Source organism: Cavia porcellus, unplaced genomic scaffold (assembly GCF_034190915.1).
Source record: "Cavia porcellus strain 051 isolate PalLab524CR breed Dunkin Hartley unplaced genomic scaffold, mCavPor4.1 scaffold_9, whole genome shotgun sequence".
Lineage (NCBI taxonomy): Eukaryota > Metazoa > Chordata > Mammalia > Rodentia > Caviidae > Cavia > Cavia porcellus.
This window is the reverse complement of record NW_026947492.1, coordinates 16891970-16904883: the sequence shown is the minus strand read 5'-3', so window position 1 is coordinate 16904883 and position 12914 is coordinate 16891970. Positions and strand designations below refer to the sequence as shown.

General features: G+C 38.0%; 1 protein-coding gene across 1 annotated transcript; it reads left to right on the top strand.

Moving 5' to 3' along the window:
* Window positions 1-10860: 10860 nt before the first annotated feature.
* On the top strand, window positions 10861-11796 carry LOC100723002 (olfactory receptor 10D1B-like). The gene has a single exon (XM_003472600.3). It carries the CDS (start codon window positions 10861-10863, stop codon window positions 11794-11796), a length of 936 nt encoding a protein of 311 aa, XP_003472648.3.
* The last annotated feature ends 1118 nt before the right edge of the window (window positions 11797-12914 follow it).

The following is a 12914-nucleotide window of genomic DNA, read 5'->3' as shown; positions in this document are numbered from 1 at the left end:
CATTTTGTATCTTGTCTTTCATAAATTCAGTCATCAGTAACATCAGACTGTTACAGCAGAAATGCAAGAAACAAGGGGGCTGGGAAGGGATACAAGCCAGCTTTACTAGCTGGCAGAAGTGGTTGGCAAAGCTAAGGCGTCAACCTCCAGGCTTTGTTCTCAGGGGTTTGTATACATTAACAAGTTCCTCAGTTACCATAGCAACCACGTGGAGAATTTTACAAGATCTTCCTCAGACTTTTGGATACTTAGACATGATGAGGGCAGGGGTCAGCATGCCTGTGGTTTGATGTAAAAATTTGTTCCTCATGGGTTTTACGGCTCACCGAGAGGGAGTTTTTATGAGTGAGTTCATCCAAAGGTTAACTACAAACTAAAATAGAGTCCTGAAACCGAGATGGAGTCACTTTTGCCATGTCAGGCTTTACATTCATTTAGTTACCTTTTTGTTCTGTCTCAACATTTTTGATGTGCCTCTGTTTACTCTCTAATCTGTCCCCATGTCTTGGGCTGTAGGCTGTGATTTACTGTATTATATGAAGCAAGGGGAAGGACTCTAGTTAGGCAATCAGGTCACTTTTAGAATCCTGATCAGACCTTAAACAGATATCTGATAATAAGCAAATGATCTCCTTTAAGAGCTTAATATTCTTATCTATAAAACTCTGAGTATTTTTAGCTCAAATGTTCTAGAGTTCTGACCAGACTTAAGTAATTTTCACTCAAATAGTGTGTGGTCTAGGTTAGAGTTCCTTATAGCTGTTATACAAACTGACGTTAAGAGAGCTTGTATGACTTACACTATGGAATCGATGGTTTTCTAAATATTTCTTCTGTGTTTAAGGTAAATGCGACCTGTAGAACAGGGCCATATCATCACCTAGATGCTTATTAGAAACGCAAGATTTCAGGCAACATCAAGAACTAACTCTACTGAGGTCATCACTTGAATAACTTCCATGTATCTTGTATGCAAATTAAAGTTTGAGAAGGGCTTAGTATTTTCGTGAAGTTGATTTGTATATTTGCTTGGCCTCAAAATACCCCGTGTGTGTGTGTGTGTGTGTGTGTGTGTGTGTGTGTGTGTGATCAGTCCATGAAACCTGGACCTGTAGAAAATGAAACTTGTAAAAATACTCACTGCAAGCAAAAATATGACACAATGATAATACAAGAATTTATTATTGTATTTATTGTTCACCTTCACTTTTTTGCCAATTGAAAGTATAGGCAACAAAGATTATTAAAATAAGCAGTGTGGTAGACTACATACTCAATAAGACACCATGGAAGCTGAGTCTAGTAGCTATCGAATAACCACAGCAATAACAACAGCACCAAAAAGGCTCTAAGAATTATTGAAGTAAAAGATGGATTAGAAGATGACTCAAAAGGTATAAATCACTAACATCATAGCAGAACATCTAGGAAGAAGAGTAGTTTTCACATAATCAAGCTTATAGAACTTCAAATAGCCATGGTCAACGAAAGGAGACTCTCCGTGACACACCATAGTCAAAATCCCAAAAATTCCTCACAAACGATACTAAAAGGTGTCAGAGACAAGTAATCTCTAAAAATGGTATTCTAATTAAAATGAGTTTTTTTCAGCACAATTAAAGTTATAATGAATATGGAAGAAGTATTTGTTTTCAGGTAACATGATATTTTGCAGTGAAGGTCTTACAAAAGTCTATTAGAGTAGACTCTAGAACTAATTTTAACAAATTCAGAAGTGTCAAAATACAAAATCAGGACTGGGTGTTTAGCTTAGCAGCATAAGGTGCCTGCTTGGTAAACAGGAAGTCTTGAGTTTGCTTCCCAGTACCAAAAAAGAAATACAAAATGAAAAGACAAAAAGTCAATAGTGTTTCTGTATACTAATAACACACTAAGAAGGACGTAAGTTAAATAATTTCATTCATGATAATGTAAAATAAAATCTGAAATACACAGACATTAACATAACCAAGAAACTGAAAGCAGGAGATTGAAGAACATTTTAAGAAATGGAAAATCATCTCCTTTTCCTAGATTAGCAGAATTAATATGGTCAAAATTGCTCTAATACCAATATGACGTATAGATATAATACAATTCTCATCAAAACACTTTACATTGCCCACAGAACTAGAAAAAAATTTATTTAGAAAAAGAAAACGCTCATAATAGCGTTTTGAGAAACAAAAATTTTGAAAAACAAAAATAGAGCTGGACAGATTAATTGCAAATGTCAAGTTACAAAAACATAGAAACAAAATGTTACTTATTCTGTTTTGTTTGTTTTACTTTATTATATCTGATGTCATGGACAGCTATTTTGAAGACAACAAGGTGTATTATAGTAGCCACTGTTGGTTTCCTATTGTCTTATTTTCAAATCTTGTGTCACTTTCATTGTTTTGCTTTGATTGGCTTTATTCTGTTATGTTCTGTTAGATTTTATTAGGTCTTATGGTATGGGCACCTATTTTGAAGATAACAAGATGAGAGCCTCCCCACTCCCGGCAGTGCTTGGTGGACTCTGGAGTTCTGAGAAGGCAGCAGGCGCCATCGGTTCCGAGGTTGGGCGGCATGGTGTAAGTGCCCCGCACACCTTCCCCCTAGTCCAGCTAGCTTGGGACCCTTACTCAGCCCTGAAGAGGGAACTTTGTGGCTTTCCAGTGTGCCAGACCAGTGCGGCGAATCCTGGGTGTCTTGAGCGGGCCTGCAGCAGCCTCCCTGCTCCCGGCAGTGCTTGGTGGACTCTGAAGTTCTGAGCAGGCAAGCAGGTGCCATCAGTTCCAGAAGCTGGGTGGCCTGGCATAAGTACCCTGCACACTTTCCCCCAAGTCCAGCTAGGTTGGCACCCTTGCTCAGCCCAGAGAGGGAACATTGTGGCTTCCCAGTGTATTGGGTCCTAGGTGGGCCTTCAGTGGCTTCCCTACTCCCGGCTGTTCCTGGAGGACTCTGGAGTTCTGGGTGAGCGGGCGCCATCAGTTCTGGGGGCTGGGCTTGGGCCAGCCTGCCCCACCTCCAGTGACCCACTCTCAATCTGGGTGAACTGGGTGGCCAGAGACCCAGGAGCTGAGGGAATAGAAGAGGATCTCCAACAGACTCCGGGGAAGCCTTAGAATAACACTTGAAACACAGAAATATAGGAAAATGACAAAACAAAGGACAAATTGTAATCTCAGACCTCCAGCCCATCCAAAGAAATCTTAGGAGCGATGTACACAGAAGAAAATATATGCTATATACCTGAAATATTGGACATAATAGCAACTGAAATAAAGAAGCAACTCGGGAAGCTTTAAAGGAATTCAAACTAGAAATAATCTCCCAGGTAAAAAAAGAAATGATAAATAAAATAAAGGAGTGCTGAACTTGTCTAAAGTAGACACAGTTTAAACAAAAAAAAATAGAATCCCTGGATGAGCAATATAAGAAAAAAAAACAATACATAAAGCAGATGCACAGAGATATACAGGAAATCTAAAATTCCACTGAAAGCTGTAAACACTGCCTCACTGAAAGTGAAGATAGAATTTCAGACCTCGAAGACAAGATTTCAGCCAGTAAAGATATTTTAAAAATAACAAGGAATCAGGAAATAACAATTCAACAACTGCAAGATGATGCAAAGAAAAACAACATAAGATTGATAGGGATTAATGAAAAAGAAGGAGACAACATAAAGGATGTCAAAAGGATATTTAGAGAAGTAATAGCTGAAAATTTCCCTAACATGAGATTGGAAACAGAAATCAGGATCATTGAAGCATATAGAATCCAAATAGTCATAATCAAAATAAATCTACACCCAGATATATAATAATCACCTTCGCAGAAATCCAAAAAAGAATAGAATATTAAAAGCTGTCAGAGAGAAAAGACAGATCACTTATAAAGAAAAACCTATCAGAATCATTGCAGACTTCTCAGCACAAACAATAAAGTCAAGAAGATCATGGAGTGAAGTATTCCAGGTCCTAAAGGAAAATGATTTGTAACCTAGACTGATATACCCTAAAAAACTGTCCTTCAAAATCGATGGACAAATAAGGTATTTCCATGACAAAGAACAGCTGAAGAACTTCATGATTATCAAACTAACCCTGCAAAGAATACTGAAAGATAGTTTAGATATACTTAGGAAAAAAACCACTAAGCAAAGCAGACAAACAGAACAGAAAAATAATGATAACAGCAGAAAGATAATATGTCAACAATAAACAAACATATAACAGTTATAACCATTAATGTAAATGGTCTCAATTCACCAATTAAAAGAAACAGACTGGCAGAATGGATCAAGAAACAAAATCCAACCATATGCTGTCTACAAAAAAACCATTAACCCAAAAAGAATCCTCACAGAATGAAAGTCAAAGGATGGAAAACAATACTACATGTAACAGGAACACCCCCCAAAAAAGCGGGAGTCGCCATTGTGTTTGCAGACAATGTGAACTTTAAACCAATGATGATCAGAAGAGGTAAAGAAGGTCACTACAGACTGATTAGGAGAAAACTTCAAGAGGAAGAGATAACTATCTTAAATATATATGCACCAAATTCCAGAGCACCCAGTTATATTAAATAAATATTAACAGAAAAGAAAAACCAAATTAGCAGTAACACAATTATAACAGAAGAGCTTTACACACCATTGACATCAAGGGACAGATCAACCAGACAGGAAATCAGCAAAGAAATAACAGATCTCAATCATACTGGTGAACAAATGGACTTGATAGACATATACAGAGTGTTCCATCCACCATCAGAAAACACATTCTTCTCAGTAGTACATGGTTAATTCTCTAAAACAGACAATATATTAGCTCACAGAGCATATTTAAATAAATGCAAAAGGGTTGAAATTATCCCTTGCATGTTATCAGATAATAGCACTATAAAATTACAAGATAATGATAAAAAATACTGCAAAAATACCACAAACACATGGAAACTGAATAACACACTCTTGAGTAATCAGTGGGTCACAGGGGAAATTAAAAAAGAAATTACCTACAAGCAATAACCTACAATACCCTACAAGCAAGTGAAAATACAAATAAAACTTACTGGAATCTGTGGGATGCAATGAAAGCCATCCTCAGAGGAAAATTTATTGCACTGAGTTACCACATCAGGAAAACAGAACAAATAGAACTAAATAACCTGATGTTATACCTCACACTTCTAGAAAAAGAAGAGCAGGCCAAGCCCAAAGGCAAAAAAAGGGAGAAAATTATAAAAATTAGAGCAGAAATCAATACAATAGAGACTAAGAAAACAATCCAAAGAATCAATGAATCAAAGAGTTGGTTCTTTGAAAGAATAAATAAAATGGATAAGCCCCTAAATAACCTTATTTAAAATGGGAAGAAAAAGCTCAAATTCATGCAATAAGACGTGAAAAGGCAAAATCTCTACAGACTCTATAGAAATACAGAAGATCATCAACACCTATTTAGAAAACCTCTACTTTCAAAGCTTTGATAACACAGAACAAACAAAGATTCCTAGAAACATATGTAGTACCAAAGCGAGGTCAAGAAGATGTAAAACAGCTGAATAACCCAATTTCTATTAATGAAATTGAAAATGTAATTAAGTCCTTACCTACAAAGAAGAGCCCAGGCCCAGACGGATTCACTGCGGAATTCTACAAGAAATACAAAGACTTATTGCCGACACTCCTCAAACTCTTCAATGAAATTGAGAAGGAAGCAATCCTTCCTAAGTCATTCCTGGAAGCAAATATTACTCTAATACCAAAACCTGAGAAAGGAACTCTCCTGCACTGTTGGTGGGAGTGTAGACTGGTGCAACCATTGGGGAAGTCAATCTGGAGATTTCTAAAAAACCTGGGATTGGAAGTCCCATTTGTTCCAGCTATTCAATTTCTAGGCATATTCCCAGAAGAACTGAAAGCATCATACCACAGTGATATAAGTGCACCCATGTTTATAGCAGCACAATTTGTAATTGCCAGATCTTGGAAACAACACAAGTGTCCATCAACTGAGGAATGGATAAAAAGTTGTTGTATTTTTATACAATGGAGTGCTACTCAGCTATAAAGAAGGATCACATTGAGATTGCAGCTTGAGACCGTACTCATAAGTGAAATAAATTAAACACACATGTATGAATACTGAGTAGTTTCCCTAGTGTAAGAAATGATGTAAATGCATAAAAGTATGTGGTAATCATGATTCCCCATTATATGGCTTTGACGCCTTACAAAGTTTTCACTCATTAATTGGAATGGTTTTATTCTGGGCTGTGTGATATTATTGTCTGTGATGATATGAACTGCTATTTTGATGAAAACAAGACATCATAATAGCTAGGGCTGATTTAATATCAGCTTGTTTTGAAGTCACATCAAATTGTTGTTCTTCTGTCTCCATTGCTTTTATCATGTTGTATCTTACTGGATTTTATTAGATGTGACAGTATAAACAAAAATTTTTATAGGCAAAGAGATAATATAGAAACCATTGTTCATTTTCTGTTAGCTGGTTCTAAATACATTGTAATCCTTTTATCCTCTTGAATGCTTTCAGGCTGTCTTCACGTGTTTGATGCTATAGTATAGGAAGTTACAAATATGTCAAGGAAAGAGACACTATGGTAACTACTATTAAGTCAGATTATCTTGTGGTGAAATACTATGCTGCTTAAATTGTTCTGTTCTGACCTGTATTTTTATGTTGTTATGTCCTCTTTAATCTCAATCTCTCCCTTTACAGGAATATAAAAACATTGAAAAAATTAGACCATGCAAAAATGAAAAATCCAATTAAGAATGGACAATCTGAAATAAACGAAATTCTCAAAAGAAAAACAGCCAATTCTGAAAAAATGTTCAGCATTTTTGACCATTCAGAAAAATGTTCATTAAAAGAACACTGAAATTTCATCTTATTCCAAAAAGAATGGATTTCATTCAGTACTCAAAAAATAAACAAATGCTAATGAGGTTGCTGGTGAAAAGGAACATTTCTGCAGTGCTGGTAAAATGTAAATGAATGCAACCACTCTAGAAATAAGCATAAAGATTTCTCAGAAACCTAAAAATAGAAATTCCATTTGTCGCATCTATACTCTTGTGGATATCTTCCTCCGAGTGTTAACTGCTATACATTGTATGATGAAGGTATATGAGTACACATGTTTACAGCAGCACAATTCATAACAGCTCCATTTTGGTAGCAGCTGATATGCCCATCAACAGATGAGTGCTTAAGGCAAGTTTTATATACACAATGGAGTACCATTTACCATAAAGGGTGCATTTTAATTGTTTGTAGAAAATTGGACACATCTTGAGATTGTAATGTTAAGTGGAAAGTCTCCTGAAAGTTAAATATTGTATGGTTTTTCTTCTATGAGAAATCCAAACTATAAAAAATTTAAAGAGCAACACACAAGATGATAGAAAAGAGTGAGGTCAGCTTTGTGAGACAAGGAAGGAAATGGGCAGCAAAGGCAGTACCAAGAAGGTAAATTGAAACAAAAAGATTAAGTTGCAATGTGTATAATTCCCAAAAATGAATAAATTATGCATTGCAAACATACCATTAAAAACCCATAAAAATATTTCCTCTTGTAAATGCACTGGTATAATCCTCTTTAGAAGATCTCAGATTTGGCCACTCTGCTGAGCAGATGACACAACCACATTTCCATGACATCAGCACATCAAGGTTCACAATGAGGAAAACACTAGTAACCAACGAATAAAGATGCTATGGTTGAACATCCCAGTGAAAGCAAAGATCTGGTCCAGATGGATGAACATATGTACAGATACATACACACAAATAACCTAGTCCATTGATAAAGGCAGTGGTCCCTTGTCTACTTCTGATTCAGTGTTTGAGCCTGCTGTTATTACACTACTGTGCACGCAAGTTACAAACTTTGACAATGGAGAGGGAACCGGCCTGAGAGGTTGCCTAGGAATTAGTGCTTTCCAGGAATTCATGCCCATCATACTTCTGTCATTCACCTCTTTCTTTCTCCCGCAAAAATACTGAAAAAAAAATGTGTGTCATAGGTTTTAGTACCACTCTTTTGTTCTCTTTCACAAAAATCATAATTTCCAGGAAGCTCGAAACTTCATTTCACAAGCAGGAAGGAAAGGAGGGGAGAAGGTAGGAAAAAGCAAACACAAACAAGTAATTTGTCATTCAGTGAGGAACCCTCATCCTAACCTTACATTTTTGGGTTACAGTACAATTCATTTTTACTGCTGTTAGTTGTGATTAGCAATTCATCCCAACTCGTGTCCCGCCAACAAACAATAAAGCACATATCATTGGATGAAGACTACTCAGAAAAGAACTCTTACCTTTTATAATGAAGTGTCCCTACAATATGTTAGTGACTCTGGAGAATAAGGAATTGAATGAGTTAGACTATCTTTCTGTGATCAAAAAGAGAACAATGCAAATATAATTAAAAATGATCCACAAGTTATATCAAGAATAGAAATATCTCCTGAGAAACGTCTATTAAAATTTCTGAGAGGCTTTATCTCTATGAACAGAACATGAGCTAATTAACTTCCCTCTCTTTCACTTCTCTGCCATTACTCTTTGAAGTCATAGCATGGTATGGTCAGGAAATACATAACAGAAGCAGTAAGCATTGTATAAGATACAAACACTTGTTAACCTCTCTCAAATAAATCTATTAATAACTCTCTGCTGTGACAGGAACAGCTGCTTTCTTGCCGGAGTCATTTTGAGAATCTTTGGTGGTGCAGTAGAAACTGAACCAAGCTTGGGGACATGGGGACTCTTCTCTCTGACTTTAGGAAAGTCACATTGCATTGAGTTCTAATATCCTTTATTTGTAGAACAAGGTTAAGATGTTGCATATGATGCAATTCTTGATAATTTCAAGTAAAATGAAAGTATGCTAATACAGGCATGATAGCTCACGCCTGTAATTTCAGCACTCAGGAGGCTGACGCAGGAGGATTGGTGTGAGTTCAAGACCAGCCTGGGCTAGAAAGTGAGTTCAAGGGCAGGCTGAACTGCATAGTAAAACTCTGTCTCAAAAAGACAAAATAAAAAAACCAAAAAACAAAAAAGAAGTATGTTAACATTGGTGTTGACTTCATATGAGAATTGCAACTTAACTGCCATACAAACAATCTTTGGGGAACATATTTCCCACTTCAGATCATTCCTGTTGGATGATATCATGCCTATGATTTCATGATTCAATGCTGAGGAGGTTGATAAACTAATTGCCCCTCAGAGATATCACTGAGCTCAAACCAGAGCTTAACCTCTGAAGTACATCCATGAAAGCAATCCAAGGAGGCACATGTGTACTGATTTTTTTTTTTTGCACAAATCCCATGGCATTGGGTTGTTTATAAAGAGGAAACGCAAAGTCTTTTGGATGGAGTATGCTTTGCTGTATTCAGAAGCAGTAATTGTGAAGTCTTATCATTACACTTTGGACATCTTGAACCTGTTCCCATCTGGAAAATGTGAGTATTCAAATTCCTGCCCATCTCTCACTTTTTTTACTTTGCCCCGTGCATGCCAACAAATCCATATAGGGATCTTCTTAATCTTTGGAGGCTTCCTTTTTCTGACATGAATTTATAGTCAAATAAAATTGTAGAATCACAGAATATCACCATTTCTGAGCAAAGGAAAGGACCGGAAACTCTGAGAACATTTGCTGACCAAGGACAGTGGATGAAAAGCTCATGAGAATTTGAGTTGTGCAGAGGCTATTCAAGTGTGGCTAGAATTGGTAACAGGGATCAACATCCCACTCCTATCCCAGAATGCTTGCTTCTCCCTTTCATTTTACCTACTTGTGATAACCATATCACTTATATTATCTTGGTCATTATCTGTTAGGGGCCATGAGCCGCTCCCCAAAGATGGCGCCCGCTTCCTGCTTCCTGGTTCTTGTTGGCCCATGTTGCCACGTAATTAACCTGCCAAGAGTGATCATCTGCCTAGCAACAGTCGGTTGTGACCAATTGCTATCCGAGTTCCTGCTATGCTGTGATTGGCTGCTTCTCGCTATATAAACTCATGTATCTCCTCCCAGAGGGAGAGGAGGAAGAAGGCTTGAGGGCGGCGGACCTTGTTAGGTCCAGCTGAGCTGTACGCAATAAAACTTTGAGAACCGACCCCATTATCATCTCGCCTCTATCACTCACGGCTCCGGTCAATTATCTTTAGAGATTTTTTTCACTGGCACTTGTTAAAGCTTCTGATTAGATGTTGAATGTGGCTGCACAATGTAAAAGATTCTTTAGAGAAACTGATACCAAGATCTGGTGTCTGAAGGGAGAGAATTCTGTTGAGTGATTCCTAAAACAAATGGAGACTTTTAATAAGTGTGTTCCAAAGCCAAGAATGTAAGTGTGCAGGTAATTTAAACCACAATAACAAAGAAGTCCCAAAGTCAAGATTCGTATTACTTGTTCTGATTTCTAATACGATTTTTCTGTTGTTTTGCAGATGGTAATGAATAGTGGGAACTTTTTATTCAAAGATATTACAAGAAGTAAAAATCTAAATACATTCAAAGATAATACAACAAGGCCAAAACATTTCTAATTGGAAGTGTCTTGAAAATCTCTCCAACCTTTTTATCTCATCATGGAAGCTTTTATAACATTCTTTCCAAGATTGGATGGACTGAGACTTCTAAAATACAGATTTCTTAGAAAAATCTTGCACTTGCCCTTTATGAAAAGATAGGTTTCTATTGTTAAAGATATTGCCAAAGCACTTCTCAGAAAGAGATTTTATTATGTGATACTGATATCCAGATTTGGGAGTCATGGATCATGTTTCAAGTTCAGAGATTCTCACTGGCATGTGGAATTTCTCAGCGGTGACTGAGTTTATCCTGCTGGGCATCCCGCACACAGAGGGTCTGCAGACCACGCTCTTTGCCTTATTTCTGTCCTTCTACATCTTCACCCTTGTTGGGAACCTTCTCATTCTACTGGCCATCATCTCCTCCCCTCGGCTCCACACTCCCATGTACTTCTTTCTGTGTGAGTTATCCCTATGTGACATTTTTTTTCCTTCTGTGAGTTCCCCCAAGATGCTGTTCTACCTTGCAGGGAACAGTCGAACAATCTCCTATGCAGGATGTGCGTCCCAGCTCTTCTTCTACCACTTCTTGGGCTGCACTGAGTGCTTCCTGTACACAGTGATGGCCTATGACCGCTTCATTGCCATCTGTCACCCTCTACGCTACACAATAATCATGAGCCACAGAGTGTGTGCCATCTTGGCCTCAGGGACCTCATTCTTTGGCTGTATTCAGGCCACTTTTCTCACCACTCTCACCTTCCAGTTGCCCTACTGTGGCCCCAACGAGGTGGACTATTACTTCTGTGATATCCCAGTGATGCTGAAGCTGGCTTGTGCAGACACCTCGGCCTTGGAGATGGTGGGGTTCATCAGTGTTGGCCTCATGCCCCTCAGCTGCTTCCTTCTCATCCTCACCTCCTACAGCTGCATTGTCTGCTCCATTCTGAGGATCCGCTCTGCGGAGGGCCGACGTCGCGCCTTCTCCACCTGCAGTGCCCACCTCACTGCCATTCTGCTTTTCTACATGCCCGTGGTCCTCATTTACTTACGTCCAACCCCAAGCCCCTGGCTGGATGCAACTGTACAGGTCCTAAACAACCTAGTCACTCCCATGCTGAACCCTCTGATCTACAGTCTCAGGAATAAGGATGTGAAATCATCACTCAGGAATGCCCTAACTCACCTGAGCTTCCAACCTAAGCAGTTGTAGAGAGCGGTCAGTAGCTTACATTTCACACGTCATAGCTAACAAATATTCTTATTTTGTTATAATAAATATTTTTGAATTTGAGAGCAGAAACAGTGTTATTATTCCCACTTTATGACATGAGGACTAAGATATTCAGAGCTTGTGTGTCCTGTCGAGGGCCCTATCAGGAAAACATGACAGAATGAAGACTCCAGAGCTGGTTTTCTGACGCTGGGATCTGTGTTTTCTAGTAGGCAACATACTGATACGAGTGAGAATGGGAGCTATCCTGGTAGGCAGAGCAGCAATGATTTCTTGTTATTTGGTCTTTATATTTTTCATCCTATTTCATAGCTCTTCTTTTTCCTCTCACTCTGTCTTTTCATCATGGCCATTGTGATGGCCTCTTCAGTATCAGCTTTGAATATGCCATCATTTTATTATTTTAAAGGTTTTTGGAAAACTGCAAGAAACATAGTCACTAGAAATCCAATAGCATCACATTACTTATAAACCATAAAGAAATTGTATGAAGAGAAAGACTTCGGGCAGAACGTGAGGTAAGTCCCTCGTATGTAGAGCAGAGGTACAAGTGTACAATAGCATACTCCTTTCAAGCCTGCCTGTCAGATTTAGACATGAAAACAGGTTTTGGCTGTGAACAGGTGGCATGCAATCATGAAGTGAGACTAGATGGAATCCAGCAAGAGGAGACTGTGCTGTGATTCCACGTCTTGTCTTCATTTTAGTCAGAACCATCAGAAGAGAGTGCAGAGTGTAAACTATTCTTTTTTTGCTTATTGAAAATATTTCATTTTGCTTTTCCTTCTTGTATTTATTGATATTTTCATCTGAAGTATGTCAAGAGTAGGAAGTATGTAATTTCCACCAAGTGAGCCATTATTTTCATGATTCAATTTATTAAGAATCCTATCATGCTTTAGAATAAAACTACTAGAAATTTTGTCATAAGAATGATCTAGAGAGTAAGAAACTTTAGCAAGAAGGAGATGGAAGAGGTTTGTGGCAGAAGCAGAGAGTAGGGGTTCCTTTCTCTCTCCTTTCTTCAGAGCCTGAGAAATGCTGGATGCTTTCATGGCCTCACATGGAGTCGGGATTCTGCTTCTGCCAAAGCAGGC